This window comes from Marmota marmota, unplaced genomic scaffold, assembly GCF_001458135.2.
Source record: "Marmota marmota marmota unplaced genomic scaffold, marMar, whole genome shotgun sequence".
Classification (NCBI taxonomy): domain Eukaryota; kingdom Metazoa; phylum Chordata; class Mammalia; order Rodentia; family Sciuridae; genus Marmota; species Marmota marmota.
The window spans coordinates 12354017-12374068 of NW_026000242.1; the positions used below are offsets into that span (position 1 = coordinate 12354017).

At 36.7% G+C, this 20052-nt stretch overlaps 1 protein-coding gene across 9 annotated transcripts in view; it reads left to right on the forward strand.

The window, feature by feature from the left end:
• Positions 1 to 20052, forward strand: part of Ppp2r1b (protein phosphatase 2 scaffold subunit Abeta) — a 33600-nt gene continuing 13548 nt past the window's right edge. For 3 of the 9 annotated variants that reach the window (XM_048796051.1, XM_048796050.1, XM_048796047.1), the window contains exons 1-14: positions 7 to 123; positions 863 to 953; positions 1362 to 1462; positions 4605 to 4837; positions 5123 to 5270; positions 7349 to 7504; positions 7705 to 7819; positions 8199 to 8269; positions 8628 to 8762; positions 10147 to 10320; positions 13734 to 13794; positions 17957 to 18111; positions 18487 to 18629; positions 19185 to 19276. In XM_048796051.1, coding sequence (XP_048652008.1) covers positions 10 to 123; positions 863 to 953; positions 1362 to 1462; positions 4605 to 4837; positions 5123 to 5270; positions 7349 to 7504; positions 7705 to 7819; positions 8199 to 8269; positions 8628 to 8762; positions 10147 to 10320; positions 13734 to 13794; positions 17957 to 18111; positions 18487 to 18629; positions 19185 to 19276 — 1789 coding nt within the window. In that variant the 5' untranslated portion in view covers positions 7 to 9. Of the gene's footprint in view, positions 124 to 196; positions 504 to 536; positions 556 to 862; positions 954 to 1361; positions 1463 to 4364; positions 4480 to 4604; positions 4838 to 5122; positions 5271 to 7348; positions 7505 to 7704; positions 7820 to 8198; positions 8270 to 8627; positions 8763 to 10146; positions 10321 to 13733; positions 13795 to 17956; positions 18112 to 18486; positions 18630 to 19184; positions 19277 to 19718 lie in introns of those variants that run through there. The other 6 variants (XM_015489905.2, XM_048796049.1, XM_048796052.1 and 3 more) reach the window with 5 other exon arrangements.

Below are 20052 nucleotides of genomic sequence, written 5' to 3' on the forward strand. Positions count from 1 at the left end.
AGAAAGAACATGGCGGGCGCAGCGGGGCCCGGGACCGGCCTGGGGGCAGCGGGCGGAGATGGAGATGATTCGCTATACCCGATCGCAGTTTTAATCGACGAGCTCCGCAATGAGGATGTGCAGGTAATGGGCTGAGGCCGGGGAGTTGAGGTGGGCCCAGCAGGGCGTGTGGTTGGCGCCCGCGATGGTGGAGGCCCACGGGTTGAGAGACCGAACTCGGAGCGGAAACTTGAGGGGGAGGCGAGGAAGGACTCTCGGGCGTCTATGATGGCCGCTCCCGACCGTCCTTGGGACCTCTCCCGCACCCTTTCCCCGGGTCTGTGAGGCGTTGGCTTGGTGCCCGTCAGTGCCTGGCGACCGTCGGACAACCGGCTTCCCGTCTCCGTGCTCCTTCGGTGCTACGCCGCGTCCAGGGCTGGGCCGGCGTCTTGTGGATGAGCCGTCGCGAGCGACTGGGGTGGCCTGCGGGTCTCAGGATGCCAAGGGGCCCTTTGAAGTTCAGTGTAATGCCTTCCTCGGTTTTGGAAACTGGCCGGGCTTGTTGGGTGGAAGAAGGTAGGGATGGCTGATTAACCCAGATGAGTCGGTGTATCAGCTGCGATGAAATTTTTCTTTGAAAAGGCAGGTGTATTCAACCGTTTCATGTGCTTCACTACTGCCAGAGTTTGTTCTTTTTAAAATTATCTCAGTTCTTGAGTATTTTCATTCAGTCCTTTCTCTTATGGGCTCTTCAGTGTTTTGCCTAGGAAATCTTTATTTTTATACCCGCATGCCCTCATTTCACCTGTTTGCCCCTTTTGTTTTTTGGTCTGAATTGCAGTCATTTCTTAGTTTGTTCTTATTTCCATTTTCTTTTTTAAAGCTCCGTCTCAACAGTATTAAGAAATTATCAACAATTGCTCTAGCACTTGGAGTAGAAAGGACCCGAACTGAACTGCTGCCATTCCTTACAGGTATGTATGTGTCTTTGTTTAAAGAAAGGCGTGGACATTCTATTTTCCAGTGACTTTCAAAACTTTTTTTTTTTTTAGAGTTTGTTACCCAGCATATCATTAAGTACAAAATTGATCATGGTGCTTTCTGTGCGAAAGAAATAAAACATATTGTAATGTTAATAGCTAGGTATATTCAAACATTACTCATTCAGCTAGTGGGAAAGTAATTGATCTGGGAGTATGATTTTTTAGTTCTGTAAAACATATTCATGAAGACTATTGATAAAGAATGAAGAAAATGCTGTTAGGATTTTGACTAGACCATCTTACTATGTACATGTTGAATCTGTTTCTGTTTTTGTGTGTGTCCTGCTCGGGCCATCCATCTATTCTTATTGATGAGTGTCTGGTTGTTGTCATTTCCAGATACAATTTATGATGAAGATGAGGTACTGTTAGCTCTTGCTGAGCAGCTGGGAAATTTTACTGGCCTAGTGGGAGGTCCTGATTTTGCCCACTGTCTGCTGGTAAGTACTTATCTCCTGCCTATCCTCCTTCTAGAACTTTTGTGGTATAAATGACACATTGTTTGGTGATAGACACATCAGCATTTTTTATGCAGATCATTTTATAGGTGCATAATCATAATGTTAGCCATTGAGAGAATAAATAATTTCTTAATTTTTCTGACTGAATATAAAAACTTCACCTTTCTGCTTCTATAAACTTACTAGTGTAGAGGAGGGGAGGAAAAAGATTTGATTGTTTTCCCCATATTGGAAGCCTTAATTTTCATCTAGCAACATTTTGTCTTTAATTGTTCTTGTAACTTTTGCTTCTGACTTTGTGAATTTGATAAGTTCTATTTAATTAACATTTATGAAAGCCTAGTGTGTAAGGCACATTGTAAGTTATAGTATAAAACCAGTATGAATCGAATGAGGGTTTTGTCATTATGTGCAGACAAATTATTACTATACAGTCTTAAATTGGAAAATATAAACACATGTAAAGTACCCAAGTAATAGCAAAAGGGGATTAATTTAGCATCTATAGTTTCCTTCTACTATTCCCTCCCTCCCACTCCCGGAAGACTTCTTGGAAAATGATGTCTATGCTAGGTTTTAAAGGATGACTAGGAGTTCAGCAGTTAGACGAGGTCAGCAGTTAGACGAGGTAGGGATGTATGCTTCAGAGCTTTAAATATTGTCTATGTGATGCTGGCTCTTGTGATTTTTTTTTTTTTTCAACATGTAACCATTTTATGGAACTCCAGAGATAAATGGATTAATAGACAAGTATAGATTTATACAGATCAGTTAGATATGTACTATATATATGTATTTCTAAGTATGTCTGCCTGTGATTTTTCTACTTGAATGTCAAATAGATACTTCAAACTTAACTGCCTAAAACAACTCAGTTTTTCCTCACAAATATGCCTCTTATTTAGTTATATCACCACAATATCATCACTATATCACCCAGCTACACAAGCCAAAATGTAGATTTCTTTTTCTTTTTCTTTTTTCAGTGCTGGAGATCAAACCCAGTAAATCACAGCTCCTAGTCAGCCACATGATCAGGGTACATAACTGATTCTCTACAGTGTGGTTGAACTGTGATTGTTTGGTAGGTTAGGTATATTCAAGGTATTTTCAACTTTCAGTATTTTCAATTTATGATGGGTTTATTGGGATAATTCCTTTGGAAGTGGAGGTGCATCTGTAGTTTCCTTCCACTATTCCCTCCCACTTCTTCAGTTTGTTTTTCACCTAACATATGTGTCACTCTGCTGTGGTTCCAGTAAAATCCAAACTCCTTAGCTTAAAAGACCTTTCTGTGACCTGCCTCTATAGGCTTATCATATATCATGCTTCCTCTTCATAACTTCATTCCAGTCACATTGGTCTTCTTTTTATTCAAATAAACCAAGCTAATTATTGCCTTAAGACTTACTCTTAAGTATTTTCTTTATTCTGTTTCTCTATGGAGTATCAGTTACCTACCAACTGATTGTATCTTCAGTGCTAGAACATAACAATAATTGCGTATTGAAAGAATGAGTTTTGTAGACTTGGATTTGTGAAAGTTGTTGGGTTCAAAACTTCTGGAGAGCCGACCATGGTGGTGCACATGGTGGTGCAGCTCCCAGCAGCTCAGGAGCCTGAGGCAGGAGGATTGCCAATTGAAAGCCAGCCTCAGCAAAAGCCAGGTGCTAAGCAGCTCAGTGAGACCCTGTCTCTAAATAAAGTACAAAATAGAGCTGGGAATGTGACTCAGTGGCTGAGTGCTCCTCAGTTCAATTCCCGGTACCCTGTCCACCTCAAAAAAACAAAACAAAACAAAAAACAAAAAACAAAACTTCTGGAGAATGAAGAGTTGGGGCTAGAAATAAGCAGGTAGTCAGGAGCCAGGAGGAAAAGGACATGGAGAAGTGGGCAGAGTTCAAATTAAGCAACAACTCACAAATGGTTCTGTAGAGTTTGGCCTTATTCTATAGTAGTGATAGAGATTTAACTAGTGGTATTGTGTGTGAGGAAGTAATATAGACAGAGGCCAGATCATGAAAGACCCTAGCAAGTAAAATATTTTTTAGAGGACTTCTGATATATCCTCTAGGGAAGCTGAGTACTGTCTACCTCTGTATATCAAACAACTTTTGAAATATATTACTTGGCAGACATAGAGTCCTTATTCTTCTGTTCACTTTGTTGATCAACGCGCTCTGTGTGGGGTTTTGTGTTTTTAATATGTGCAGCTTGTGTATCCTGAATTTACTTGGACTAGATATAAACCCAGGAAGGCAGTGTTTCATAGATTCTCTTTTACTTTTTCACTCGGTTGTGTCATATTTATTTACTAACCCTAGTCCAGATTATTAACCCCTTTGCTCTCTTCTGTAAAGCAGCAAGAAAGGTCATCTCCCAGCTCTACTCTTCACTTGATTGATCTGTGAGAAGCTCTTGCCCTTTGCTCATGGAAAGATTCTGAATATTTTCTGAAAAAAGTGGTTTTTTAATTTTAATTTTTTGTAGTTGTAGATGAACTGCATGCCTTTATCTTATTTGTATGTGGTGCTAAGGATTGAACCCAGTGCCTCACACATGCTAGGCAAGTGCTCTGCCACTGAGCTATAACCCCAACCCCAAAAGTGGTTTTTGTATGAGCCTTTATAGGTTAAATGAATTGATGGTGTGGAGCCCATAGACAGGGTTGCTTGCATATCCAGGAATGATAGAATAGTGCTCAAAAGACCATGGACTCAGTGACCTGACATGATGTCATCATGTAATCTTGGTGCCCAATGTTGGTCAAGGAAATATACACAAACTTGTCTGAATTTGTCTATGTATCATTTGAATCTAGTGATTTGGCTCCAAATATTATTAATATTGTGTCAAGTCTCTTCCACTGTGTCATTTGTAGACACCATCTGGGAATTGCCATCTGGGACATGGGATCTTGGCTTTCCTACAGAAGTCGTGTCTTCAGGTTGGCCACACCATATGTTATCACTGTGTGAACTGAAAGTAACCATTTGGTATGATATAGCTAACATTCTGGTTACATGTACCACTTCCCTTTAGTCACACTAAAGGTGACAATTTGTATTTAATGTGATTCATTTAAGTTTTCTTCTCTGGTTTTCCTTTATGATTTATGCAGCCTCCTTTGGAAAGTCTGGCGACTGTGGAAGAGACTGTTGTTCGAGACAAGGCTGTGGAGTCCCTGAGGCAGATCTCCCAGGAGCATACTCCTGTTGCTCTGGAAGCTCATTTTGTACCTCTGGTGAAACGCCTAGCAAGTGGGGATTGGTTTACTTCTCGAACATCTGCTTGTGGTTTGTTCAGCGTTTGCTATCCCAGGGCTTCAAATGTTGTCAAGGCGGAAATTAGACAGTAAGATATCACATTTTTTAGAAAAACATTTGGGGCTCTTGGGGACACATGGCTGACAACTTACACAGTACTCTGTTACCAGTGAGTTGCCAATACCAGGATAGTAGAAATGATGGCATCATTTTTATCATCAAGTTGAATGTACTAGTGTTTTTATTTTGTTACTTCTATGAGTAGGAACCTAATTACTGATATTTGTGAAGTAAAACCTTTAAAATGTCTGTGTGGAGGCATATTCAATTGAGAGTATATGGTAGAAAATGCTTTCATTATTTTGTGCTGCAGGCACTTCCGTTCCTTGTGCTCAGATGACACACCAATGGTACGACGAGCTGCTGCTTCCAAATTGGGTGAATTTGCGAAAGTTTTGGAATTAGACAGTGTGAAAACTGAAATTGTTCCATTGTTCACTAATCTAGCTTCAGATGAACAGGTAACATTAACTCTTTAGTATTAAAGGAACACAGATATGTTCCTCTCCTCCAACATCTTAAACATTTCTTTTGAGTAGTTTTGATTCTTACGTTAGGATTCTTTTTTGCAAAGTTAATACTTAATTCTGTCCTTAATCCTAGCTTATCTGAGTGTCCTTATGTTTCTTTCTTAACCAGACCATAATTTTTCTCTCTTGTATTGGTAGCTTTAAAAGAAGGAGGAGGCAAAGTGGAAAGGGGAGTCCTAATTAGAAAGGAAGACCAAAACTGTATCAAGGGATAATATGCCTTTGGAAATTGGCTGTATTGTGAGATGGGGGAATAAAGTTTCCTGGAATTTTGACTTTAAGATAAATAAGCATAGAATGTGCTATTTGATTTTTCACTAGTATATGGCATTGCTTTGCATAATAGCAATTTTAAATCCAAGGATTTAGATTTCATTGTAGTAGAAATAGTAATAAAAATAGAAAACACCTAAATAAAGTACTTAATACACTTACAGTTGTCATTTTGTATGGGAGCAAGAGATGATGGCTGTGAACTCAGGTGGTAATAGTCAAGATGGAGAGGATCTCTATATAAGGTTTGGAGGTGGACACGATATTTTAATACTGTTGCATTGGATGAAGGGAAGAAGAATCAAGATGTTCTAGATGGTGGTGTCATTGCTAAGATGGAGAAGTGTCTGGAAGGAGAAATAGGTGTAGAGGAGGAAATCAGAAGTTCTGGAAGAGAAGTGATTAACAGATTAACAAATATTTGTGCACATATATTTTAATAGATGACAGTGGTTCCTTAATTTAGCATCTTTTTTAAAATTCAAAAATGCCTCCATAACAATGACCAAGAATAGTTCTGCTTTTTTTTTTTTTTTAACTTTTTTACTCATTCTTATAGAAGAATGAGTATGTCTTAGACATACAGTCAGTTATTTTTGATCTACAGTTTTTTTTTTGTTTTTTTTTTTTAATGGGGATTAAGCCAAGGGGTGCTTTACCACTGAGCTACATCCCCAGTCCTTTTTTACTTTTTATTTATTTATTTTTTGAGACAGGGTCTCAGTAGGTTCCTTAAGACCTTAATAAGTTGCTGAAGCTGGCCTCGAATTTACAATCTTTCTGCCTTAGCCTCTTGAATTGCTAGGATTATAGACATGCACCACCACGCCCTTCTTTGAGTTTTTATTTATTTATTTATGTATCTTTAGTTTTAGGTGGACACATTATTTTGTTTTTATGTGGTGCTGAGTATTGAACCCAGTGCCTCATGCATGCCAGGCGCACACTCCACCCCAGCCCCTCTAATTGAGTTTTAATTGTATATTTCCACTTGCTCAGAGAAAAGATGTGTCACGTTCACATTTGGCATTTACATTGGAAAACCGAGTTCATTAATCCCATACCTTTCTAATACTTTCTGCTGTGTCTTTCTAGACATGGTTACCTCCCAGCTGAGTCTGTCTCTGATTCTCAACATTTAAATTCCACTGGGTGCTGTGGCACATGCCTGTAATCCCAGTGTGTTGGGAGGCTGAGATAGGAGGATCTTGAGTTTAGTGAGATGCTGTTTCAAAATAAAATATAAAAAAGGGCTGGGGATGTGGCTCAGTGGTTAAGCACCCCTGGATTCAATCCCTAAAACCAAACAAACAAAAAAACATATAAAATCCATTCTTTTTGGTACTAACTTCATTTGTTCTGTATGTTTCTTTCCAAATCTCAATCTCATGCCTAAATTTTTCTTATTGCCACTTCAAACTGAATATTTTGAAAATTGAACTTCCTAAGTGATTTCTGTTATAAGTTATGGAAGTATAATTTTCATTTTTAGACATCTTTAAAATATTTTTTCCACTTAATATTTACATTTTATTTTCTTTAATAAAAACTATTCCAGCATAGGTAATTTTCTTTTCACTTTAGAATAAAGTCATTTCTATTTTTATGTCTTTTACATGTTTTATTTATTTTAGTTGCTTATTTTTCTTTTTTTTCAAATACAGCAGCACTGCCTCACACCACACACAGTGCTCCATGGCTCTTGGTGTACTAATAGAAAATTTTTGTTCCTTTAGGATTCAGTGCGCCTCCTAGCTGTGGAAGCTTGTGTTAGTATTGCCCAGTTATTGTCTCAGGATGACCTTGAGACCTTGGTAATGCCTACACTTCGACAAGCAGTAGAAGATAAATCCTGGCGAGTGCGCTATATGGTAGCTGACAAATTTTCAGAGGTAAAATGACTAGACTGGCATTTTTAAGTATTAAAAAAAATAAAAGAAAAAAACTCACAGGTTTGCTGTTACATAAAAAGTTGGTGAATTAATTCTTTTGAATGGATAGTATGACAAAAGTATATACTTGAACATTGCACTGTCGTGTTCCTATTCATTATTTTGTTGGTATATTAAAACCAGTAAAAATTCTTTTATAGCTCCAGAAAGCAGTGGGTCCCAAAATCACCTTAAATGACCTCATCCCCGCCTTTCAGAACCTACTTAAAGACTGTGAAGCTGAAGTCCGAGCAGCTGCTGCCCACAAAGTAAAAGGTTAAGGAATTTAATTTGTGTTGCAACATGTGTTATGTATTATTCATTTTAGTGCTTTTTTTAATGCCTGTGAATATACATATTTTTTATTTTAGAATAGGTTTCAAATAGAGATGATTCATTGTGTGAAAATGTCATATTGTCATATAAAGTTGCTTTTTTATATTTTAAGCCAAACAATCATTTTGTCTTGTTTCTATAAAAATGCACTTAAAGATTAGGTTTGTATTTGATACATAATGGCATAAAGATGATAGACAACCTGCATTTAAAATAAGAGTCATTTGCTATGATTTGATTGAACTTGCAACTGTTAAATTTCATCATTTGACTATAAAAGGTTCTATGAAAGCATTATTTTTTTCTATTTCTCTTTTAGAACTTTGTGAGAACTTGCCCATTGAAGGTAGAGAGACCATAATTATGAATCAAGTTCTACCCTATATAAAGGTACTTATAATGTCAGTTTATTTTGTTTCACTCTGCCCTATATGAAGTTAAATTAAACCTTACTTCAGTTTTGTTTTTCTTTTGCCTTAAAGCTCTTGGAGTTTAAAAGGTGGGTAAGGGATGAATGGGCAGATATGTTAATTTATGATATTATTTATCACTTGTCTTTATTTATTATAATTTTAAAATACTGTTTGGTACTTAGAGCATTTTAGTTGGATCTCTTGCTTAACAGATGATCTGATAAAATGTCAACTAATTAATCTATGTTGAAATAATGTTGTCTTTAAAATTCTTGGGAGATGGTATGGAGGTTCTGTTATCTTGCATAAAAGACTTAATTTTGATTTTATTTTAGGAATTAGTATCTGATACCAATCAACATGTCAAATCAGCTCTAGCTTCTGTAATTATGGGATTGTCTACCATTTTGGGCAAAGAAAATACAATTGAACATCTTCTACCTCTTTTTTTAGCTCAGTTAAAGGATGAGGTAAGTCTGGCTATAAATTTTCTTGCTTCTGATAGTCATTAATAGGATGTGATTTTGGTATTGGGTTTCATGAAAATAGGAACCAAACTATGGATTTTTGTTGTTGTTGTTGTTGTGGTTCTAGGGATTGCACCCATGGCCTTGTGGATGTGAAACTATGGAAACTTTTTATAAATTTTTTTTTTTTCAGTACTAGAGATTGAACTCAGGGGCACATCAAGATACACCTCAGGTCCTTTTTATTTTTTATTTTGAGACAGTCTTGCTAAGTTTCCCAGTGTTTTTTTTTTTTTTTTTTTTTAATTTTAATTAGTTTGTTTATATGTTGATGGAACTTTATTTATCTATTTATATGTGGTGCTGAGAATCGAACCCAGTGCCTCACACATGTGAGGCAAGTGCTTTACCATTGAGTTATAGCCCCAGTCCCCCAGTCTAGTTTTGAACTTGGCTATCCTCCTATCTTAGTCTCCTGAGTAGCTGGGAGTATAGGTGTACATCATAGAGCCTGGCTATATAACTTATTTTAAAGCTGTTGGGATCTGGGGTTACAGATTATTCAGGAAATGGGGACAGGGATCTCTTAAAATGGGTTTCTTTAAGTTAATATATCTTTGATTTAAAATGTTTTATTTAATTTTACAGTATCAGAAATTATAATGATAACTAACATTTATTAAGTAATTAATATGTGCCAGGTATGATCCTGTTTTATTACATGTAATCCTCACAGTATTATGAGATTATTATAATCTTTTTTTTAAAAAAGAGAGAGTGAGAGAGAGAGAATTTTTTAATATATATTTTTTAGTTTTTGGCAGACACATCTTTGTTTGTATGTGGTGCTGAGGATTGAACCTGGGCTGCACGCATGCCAGGCGAGTGCGCTACCGCTTGAGCCACATCCCCAGCCCTATTATAATCTTAATAATATTCCTATTTTATAGAGGAAACTGAGGGCCAGAGATCTTAAAATAACTTGCCTCAGGTTTTTCAGCAATGGCAGATCTGAGATTTGAATATATTTAATTTAATTCTAGAACCTGTATTCTTTATCATTTTATGGATTTTTCATAGAAAGTTCTGGTTCAGATCAGTTGCATTTATGTGTCTTGAATTATTTGTGTACTCAGTATTTAGTATTTCTTTTCAGTCTATCCCCCACACTCCTCATGATATTGGGGATGAAGCCAATCGCCTTATTCATGGTAGGCAAGTGCTTTGCTACTGAGCTACAACCCTACCCCTATATATTTTTTTGATTTGATTCAGTACTTTATAGTTTTAAAATTTGCTTTAGTAGTTTTTACATTATGACAGTAGAACTTAAGACAGAAGACTTAATGTTTATATGTGGTTTTGGGGGACTTATGTATTTATATAGTGTCCTGAAGTTCGTTTGAATATCATCTCCAATTTGGATTGTGTAAATGAAGTGATTGGAATCCGTCAGCTCTCTCAGTCTCTCCTTCCTGCCATAGTGGAACTGGCTGAAGATGCCAAGTGGCGGGTCCGGTTGGCCATCATTGAGTATATGCCACTGCTGGCAGGCCAGCTGGTGAGTATATGTGCTTCATGAACCAGATGGTAGCATTAAATAATAGAGATTAACTATGGCAAGTAGAAGGCCCTAAAGGCCTATCTGATTCTGTTCATTTAGATGCATGAGAGTGTAATCTGGTTCTTGTTGCTTATAGGATATTCTTTTGTTTTCATTATTGTATTAGCTTCTAATAAAAAGGGTATTATAGAAACACATTTCACCTTGCTGCTATCTAAAAGCAAAGCTATAGAAGGATATAATAAATTTCTTGGTGTATATACAAATTTTGTCATATTTAATACCTGTATGACATAAGGACTAATGAACAGAAAATGGAAATGTGATTTCAGGATAAGTCAGCTTGACTTTTTGTTCAAGGCAGCTTCCCTGTTTGTCTATATACCAAGAAAAATACCCCTAAGAACCACTTTTCTGTTCTGATTAAGGGAGCTAAGGAATCACCACCACATAGAAAAGTTTGTAATGCTAGTTATTTTGGCCAAAGCCTATATTATCATATTATCTCTTTTTGTTTGAATTTCATGATTAGTTTTAATCTGATATTACTGTAATCAAAATGTCAAAGCTGGACTTTATAGCCATATTGCTTTTTTTCTTCTTCAGTAGGTGCTCTAGACAATTCTAAGTTTGATATACTCTTACTTGTGTTGGTAGCATTTATTACAGTGTATTATAACTATTAAAATCTAGTTGAGGAGAAAATGATCTATTTTAGGGCAGGGGCTCTGTTTGGTGCTTCATTTTTAGTGGCTGCTGTAGTGCTTGTAATTCATTAGGCTCTTAACATTTGTCGACTGTTGAATAAATAAGCTTGGGAAAACTCATGATATATGTCCCTGTTCTGCTGACATTAGACCAGTTTATACTTCCCCAGTCCTATTTCCATTATTTTCAGATCCCAATGTATGGGGTTTATTCTCTTCTTAGACCACTGAATTTGTATTGCTGATTTTGGTACACGTAGTATATGAACATGCATCTTGTTTTATAAAATTTGAAGTGTCCCTCTTCTGATTGGATGACAAAGATATCAGCATATCTTTTTTTAAAAATTTGTTCTAATTAGTTATACATGGCAGTAGAATGCAAATTTTGACACATCATATATAAATGGAGTACAACTTCTCACTGTTCTAGTTGTACATGATGTAGAATCACACTGGTCCTGTAATCATATATGTACATAGGGTAATGTCTGATTCATCCTATTATCCTTCCTACTCCCATTTCCCCTCCTCTCCCTTCACTCCTCTCTGTCTTATCCAAAGTACCTCAATTCTTCCGTAGTCCCCACCCCCTTATTGAATTAGCATCCACATATCAGAGAAAACATTTGGCTTTTGTTTTTGGGGATTGGCTTATTTTGCTTAGCACAATATTCTCCAGCTCCATCCATTTACCTGCAAATGCCATAACTGCATTCTTATTTAAGGCTGAGTAATATTCCATTGGGTATATATACCACATTTTCTGTATCCATTTATCTGTTGAAGGGCATCTAGGTTGGTTCCATAGTTTGGCTATTGTGAATTGAGCTGCTATAAAACATTGATGTGGCTATGTTACTGTAGCAATCAGCATATCTTTTTAAAAAATTTTTTGGCTGGGCACGGTGGCACATGCCACCCAGTGGCTCAGGAGACTGAGGCAGGAGGATAGCAGTTCAGAGAGCCAGCCTCAGCAAAAGTGAGGTGCTAAACAACTCAGTGAGACCCTGTCTCTAAATAAAATATAAAATAGGACTGGGGATGTGGCTCAGTGGTTGAATGCCCCTGAGTTCAATACCTGGTACCCATATTAAAAAAAAAAAAAAAAATTTTTGGTACTGGGGATTGAACCCAGGGGTGCTTTGCCACTGAGTTCCATCCTCAGTCCTTTTTATTTTGTTGAGAGAGGGTCCTGCTAAGTTGCTTAGGGTCTCCCTAAATTGCTGAGGTTGGCCTCAAATTTGCAATCCTCCTGCCTTAGCAGGAGTTGCTGGAATTACAGGTATGTGGCACTGTGCCCAGCACATATCAGCATATCTGATAGGGTGAGATACTTCTGTCACCCTTTTCCACTATTACTTCCAAATGCTGAGGGGCGTTTTCTGTTCTTTGCTGGTAACTGTCATGGATCATTCTCCAGGGTGGAAAGCAGCTAATGGGTTTGCTGAAAACTGAAGGAAGGAGGTTGAATTTTAGTGCCATTTCTTTAAACCCCTGCTTCCCCTAGACCTGTAGTCTCTAAGGGCTGCTAACTGTACAGAACAGTATAGAAGTAAGACTAATGATGCCTGTCTGGCAGAGTGACATACGTCAGTCAGTCATGGATGTTTTGTTTAACAATTTCAATCTTTTGTTATTATGTATATTGTCCTTAATTTTTCTTTTTGTGTAAAGATTTTTAAAAATCATTTAGTCAATTCATAAAATTCTCTCAAGACTGTATACATAGTCTGGCTTATAGACCATAGTGAGTAAATATAAAGTTAAAGCACAAATACCAGGAAATAAAAGTTAATTAAATTAAGTTAAGACTGAAGGAAAATCCTCTACCTGAAATTAAAAATTTCCTCACTCTTCTAGTTGTACACGATGAAGAACTTTTGAGAACTTTTATGGTAATCTTAGTGTCTGCCAGAATCAATCACCGTTTCCAGAACTTTTAAATTATATCTCTTTATTTAAAATATTTCATCACTGGTCAGGAATTTCAAAAAACCAAAAATCTAAACATGTAGACCTCAGAAGGTAATCACCAGTAAAGTACCTATTATAGTGCTTACCCATGTGGTATGAAGCCAGGGCAAGAGGTCTGTGTAAATCAGCTCCTAAAGCTTTTCCCCAGCCTGTATTGAGGTGGCCCCATTAATAAGAGGAGCAGGGATGGGAAAGCCAGCATGGTTCTACTTGCGACTTCACGCTGGAGCCTTCTATTCTTGTTCCTGCTTTATTCTCTCTCCAGTACTTTCTCCCATCATCCCAGAAATAGTCTCTTTAATTGAGGATAGCCAATTCCTAGAATTGGTTGTATTAACCAAAAAGGGAAGATAAGTAAGAGTTATATTGACAGATATTTTCCTGGGTAATTTATTTTTTACAAATGAATTTTGCTTCATAGACTATCTACATTGCATTCTTCCTACTGTTCTCTAGTATATTGTCTGGCCTCTGAATACTCTCTTCTCTCCTGTTTAGCAAGCCTGTACCATCTCATTTATGCTTCTCTTATAATTTTTATCCAGTAAAATAGATTTATAGTTAGTAAATTCCATGGTTTTCTTTTTATGGTGGTTTCATGAATTCAGCTTATTGGAAAACAAGTTTTGTTTTTGTTTTTTAAATCATTCAGGTAATCTTTATAATAGAACATCTTAATTTCTAAACTTCAGAGATGTGTGTTAATGGAATCTTCTGTATCCACAGGGTGTGGAATTTTTTGATGAGAAGCTGAATTCTTTATGTATGGCCTGGCTTGTGGATCATGGTGAGTAGACAAGTTAAAAATATTATTATGGTAATTCTAGGATTTTTGCATATATCCCATTCATGTTCACATACTTTGCTTTAGAAAGGAATCCTGCTCTGACCAAGAATTTTGTCTTAACAATGTAGTGGTGAAGAAAGTCTTTGATTAAATTCCTTTTAGCTTTCTCAGAATACAAATGTGACATTTTTACTTTATTTATTTTTTTTTCTATCTTACCTTTATTTTTTCCATTAAACAGTTTCTTTGCCCTATTTTTTTTTTCCCCCTTTTGTACTAGGGATTGAACCCAAAGGCATTTAACCACTGAGCCAGATCCCTATCTCTTTTTATTTTTTTATTATGAGACAGGGTCTCGTCTCAAACTCATAATTCTTCTGCCTCGGCCTCCCAAGCCACAAGGATTACAGGTGTGTGTCACTGTGCCTGGCTCTTTGCTGTATTTCTTACTCATCTGATTGTGTCATCTTCAGACTCCTGTGTATGTACTTATTCCTTTCTTATCCTAGGGTCTTCTGCTTGCCATGCTGCCATTCAGCAACTATAGGTTAGACAGGGATTGAAATCAGATGGAAGACCTGGGTGGGAAGAAATGACTACTTGATTTTTCTGAGGTAACATATAGAGAAGGAGATACATGATAAGACGCTATAGTACAGAATTCTTAGGACTGGGAGACATTACCTGTTCCCTGGGATAGAGAGAGCTTGGATTTCTCTTTGGGGTGAAAGGAAGGTTTCCTGTTTGCTCTCTGGCTGATACTGCTATGATGCTAAGAGAGGGAGAGCTCAGAGCAAGTTAGACAAAATAGAGGAATGAGTAGCTGACTTTTGGTGAGGTCTCAAGTAGATGTATATGTACATATCTTCTTGTCTGCTAGGTAGCAGTGGGTAGCAGATATAATCTGTGTGCCACCTAGGTTCCAGATCCAAATTTGGCCACTTTGTTGTAGCTTTAAACCTGATTCGGTGAATGCTGTTGAGTGCTTATGTGACATTGTCTTGTGAGCTTTGGTTCTGTATTTTGGTGGACATTATAAGCATTCTGTATCAGTTATGCAGTGTTCTATATATGCTTTATCTGTGTATTGAGTTTATCTGTGAGTGCTGTGTATTTATTTGGGAGGAATGAGGATACCACAGGTAGCTGGTTTTGTTAAGAGCATATTTGTATCATATGGGAGATCATATGGCTAAAAGTTATGAAAAAAAAAAAGGAAGGGTGTTAAAAATATGTGACAATCTGTAAGGGCACATATACACACACACACACACACACATATATGTACACACATATATATGTATATAGATGATGAATACTTTTTTCTCTAAAGTTTTCTTTAGATGGCCTGTTTTTTTCTTTTAAAATAAAACTTAAATTTTGCAAATTATAGGAAAGTAATTCCTGTTTTCTTTAAAACTTTAAAGTGTTTATAATATTTTTTTATTAGTGGGAATGGTGTGTCCCAGCCGATCATTCTATACTTCCTTTGAAAGCTGGCATTCTAGATTAAGACAGTTTTTAAAGTATTCCTTGAGGAATCAATTTTTTTTTTTTTTTTTTTTGTACTAGGGATTGAACCCAGAGGCACTTAACCACTGATCCAGATCCTCAGCCCTTTTTCACATTTATTTAGAGACAGGGTCTCTCTAAGTTGCTTAGGGAGCTTGCTAAGTTGCTGGCTTTGGACTTACCATCCTCTGCCTCAGCCTCCTGAGCCACTGGGATTATTGGTGTGTGCTAGTACGTTTGGCAAGAATCAGATTTTTTGACACATATTCTATGTAGGCTTGTACCTGTGTATAATTCAGCTTTTCTTTCTCATTTTGGGTTTTTTTTTTTTTCCAATTTGGGAGCTGGAGAGACCCTTGTTTATTTTCCTGTAGCAGAATACCAAAGTGGGGACGTAAGCATTCTTTGAACCAGTGATATGGCCATTCTGAAATTGTTCTGTGAGTTACTGGTAATCACAAGAGTTTTCTGTTCTTTTGCTTTTGCATTTCATTTTATAATTTTTATTGTGTTTTATAACTTGAAGAAAAACTTTGCTTTTGCATTTTAGATAAGTATTATGTAGTGATCACTGATCATCTAGATTTTTAAAAACATTTTTCCTGGTTATTAAATTATTAAAAGAATATTGTGGAAAATCCAGAGAACTTTAAGAAAAAAAAGTGTGATTAAGCAATGTTCCTATGGTTAAGTGGTCACTATTGATCAGAGGGAGGGATTTATAAGGAAAATTATATTTTTTATAGGAGAAAGGAAAAAAGAATCAATGTTGGTGAGCATAGATTGAATTAGACATATGAAGAAACGTTACTGATCAGCTGTACCTTAAGGGGAAAGAGAGCAAGAAAGAGCAGACAAGGGGAGAAAACAGAATTATGGAATGGTTTGCATTCTTCTGTCAACAAAATCAAGAAAAAATAAGAACATAGTAGAACATAAGAACTGGCCAAGTAGAGTTGAATGCAGTTAAGGCCTTAGTCAGGGCTGAGTATTTGTGTGCTTGGTTTCTGGTTACTCTGGCAGTGTGATCCCTTCCTATGGTAATGGCATTGTGATGAGAAAAATCTCAAAATACATTAAAAAACAGGAATTAGAGGAGAAGTAGATGTTCTAGTTAGCTCCACCTTAGAGGAAAGGGCATAGGAGGGGTTTGGGCTTAAAAGACTGGATATTACAGAAAGAATATCTTTTGTGTAAAAAGGTTGACTTGAGCTTGCTCCTATGTACTTCTGAATGTTCTTGATAAATTGCTTCTCCCAGAGTCTTTGGTCAGTTTAAGCATTGGTAAGAAATTTTATAGTGATTTGTATATTCTGTCTTGCTTGTTTCAACATCATTGCCTAGAAGGATCTATGGACTTTGGAAAAGTTCCATATTCTTCTCTGGAGGCCTGTATAAATTATCTGTGCTCAGGGCTGTGGCTTGGTTAGCCATTCATATCTTACCTTGAAGATTGGGCCTGGAGACAGAAAGAGAATAAGGAATCACTACCTACTACTCTTGATTTGTTATCTAAACTCAAATTTTGAGTCTTAGCAGACCTGTGAAATGAAGTGACACAGAGGTTTATCTTTGTTTGTGGCTGCATATACCAGCTAATTGTGAGAAGGTAGTATCTCAGACCTAGATGATCTAGATTTATGATTATGTGTTCAATAAATGATTTTATAGGTGGTCATTAGATTTTAAAGTAGGCATATTTATCAGAAGATATTTGACTTCTTGTCTGACCCTAAACCTTTTTATTGGAAAAGAAGCAAGTTGATCTTAAATTTTTATTTGCTCTTGTATAGATGACCACAGTGACCTCTCCAGTTTTCTACTTGATGTCCTTGTACTCTCAGCTTTTCTTGCCACTCCGGATAATCTTGCTAAAATACTACATTGGTCATCTGGTTTATCAAGAGTAAATTTAGCTTTCAGAAGTTCTGGGCCCATTCTTAACTGTCTAAACTCAGACTCAGAGATTGGGGGTTTTTTTCCTTTGTGCCTTGGGTACTTCCCCCGCCCTCCCTTTTCTGGAATTCTACTGCTCTTCTGTTTACACAAATCCTACCTGATCTTCACTGCCCCAGTATAGTGCCTCTCTCTTTTCCTGAAGCTGTCTCAGACTTCCCTGTTCACTCCTCTCTAAACCCTATAGTCCTTACAGTCTTTACTACACAGTACCATACTTCACTGAAATCAGTCTCATGCTTTGTGATTTCTTGGATTGCCTTAGCTTTCCTTTCTCTGATAAGAGTATGTGATCTTTGACCTGATGTATTCTTTTTTTTTTTTTTTGGTGGTGTTGGGGATTGAACCCAGGGCCTTGTACACACGAGGCAGGCACTCTACCAACTAAGCTACATCCCCAGCCTTCTGATGTATTCTTTCTGTAGCTCATAGCTCCTTGTAGACACTTGTATTTGTTAATTAATTGATGATGCATCTCATGAGTTTCTGGCTTCCCTTTTCCTTAAATATATACATTTTGAAACTGTAATAGCAAATCAGTATGACTTGTGGCCCAAAGTGCTTATCATTGTGGTATGAGTATATTTGGGGTATTGTTTGTAGAGAGGTTTTGGTTTTGGCTCATGTTTGATGTTGATGTAAGTAAATAAGGTTATTAAAAAAAAAAAAGTAAGGACTGACAATTTGTTTGCAGTATATGCCATTCGAGAAGCTGCTACCAACAACCTCATGAAATTAGTTCAGAAGTTTGGTACAGAGTGGGCCCAAAATACCATCGTTCCTAAAGTGTTAGTAATGGCGAATGATCCTAATTACTTGCATAGAATGACCACTTTATTCTGCATTAATGTAAGTATTATGTAGCTATTACTAATCAACTCAGGCATGAAAGCAATTATTCACAAGTATATTTCTGAATTCTGATATGTACTGTCTTCTATTTGGAATATGTTTTTTACCGTGATTAAATTTGGACAGTTAGAAAATGAGAGAAAATGTTGACTTTAAAATTGATGTTAAAATTTATAGTAGTTTTTTAATAGTTGCAACTTAGTTGTAAATTCTGGTCTAGTTCTCTGATTCTTTGAATGCTACCTTGTGTTCCTCATTTAGATGCTGAAACTAGAAGTATTTTTTTGTTGGTCACTTTCTTATTAAATATTAATTTGTTTCACTAGATTTTTTTTTAAGTGTTTTAAGTATGCCATTTATTTATTTTTCTAGGCACTGTCTGAAGCATGTGGTCAGGAAATAACCACTAAGCAAATGCTGCCCATTGTATTAAAAATGGCAGGAGATCAAGTAGCAAATGTTCGTTTCAATGTGGCCAAATCGCTACAAAAAATTGGACCAATTCTTGATACCAAGTAAGATTTTAGTGCTATTCTTGTTTTAAACATACATTTTAACTTTTACCTAGTAGGTAATAATAGCTGAAATTAAATTATTTTCACTTTACTTAGGATATGAGTTTGTTTAAAGAAAATAATTAACCATTTGAGGATGTCTACTCTGACTTTTGTATTTAAGCTTAGTATATGTGTAGATCATTGTCCAAAGCTAATTTTGCTGAGAACTTCTTTAGATATTATTTAGTGTATTTGTCAAGTTTATAAGTGTTTTAAAATAGTTTTTGTTTTAGCCAGGCACAGTGGCACATACTGGAGAGAGTGAGGCAAGAAGGCAAGTTTGAGGCCAGCCTAGGCAACTTAGCAAGACCCCGTTTATGGGGGGTGTGGGGGGAAGGACTAGAGATGTAGCTCAGTGGTAGACTTCCTGGGTCAATTCCCAGTACCACCAAAAAAAAAAAAAAAAAAATTTTAGACTTCAGAGGAAAAAAAATTACTGTGGAGCATATGCATAATAAAGGATTTCTCTGGCCCACTAGACTGCCTTTCACAGATAATACTTTTAAATTTTAGTGCTTTGCAGGGAGAAGTTAAGCCAGTATTACAGAAGTTAGGTCAGGATGAAGACATGGATGTCAAATATTTTGCACAGGAAGCTATAAGTGGTATGTATTTTATTTTCTGCCTTGAAGCTTACACTTTTATTAATGAGGGATTAATTTCTATTGTGTGAGGGGTGGAAAGTGGGAAGGGTAATAAGCATGTTGGCAAAGAGGGAGGGTGCTGAGCTCCTGGAATGCTGGGGCCATTCTTTGGTTAGAAACTTCTTGGCCTGCCACTCTCTCCTAAGTGAGCAATCCATTTTTCCAGTTCCACATCTAGGATTTGGTAGGATTATGATTCTTATTGGCAAGAATAGTTTTAGTTTGGACTTTTATTTAGTCTTTAAAGTTTAACTCCTGATTAGACTGTAAGAGTAAAGAAACTGACCATAGTGGGATGTTAGTTTCATGCATTGGGATCATTGTTGCATGCTTAACCTTCATATAGGTAGATTGTTCATGAACTTTCTGTACCACTAACCTGATTTTGTTTGGAATTTTCCAGTTCTTGCATTGGCATAATGAGGAACAGGAGGGAAAAGCCTTTACTAAATTCTTATCACAGATTTCTAGTCAATGTGTCCTTAAACTGGGTGGAGAAAAAAATGGAAAACCTTCAAGATCTCATCCAAGCAAATGGCAGCAACTTAGAAGAAATCAAATTTCAGTGACTTCTTTCTAAAGATGAATGGGATTGTTTTTTCACTCATCTCTTTGTTGAGATAATTATTTAAGCCATTCTTATTGACCAATTCCTGATACTCTATATCTCTATATAGTCATCTCTTGATTGTCTACTTACTGATGTTGTGTCCCCGTCTCTCCCCCCCCCCCCCCCC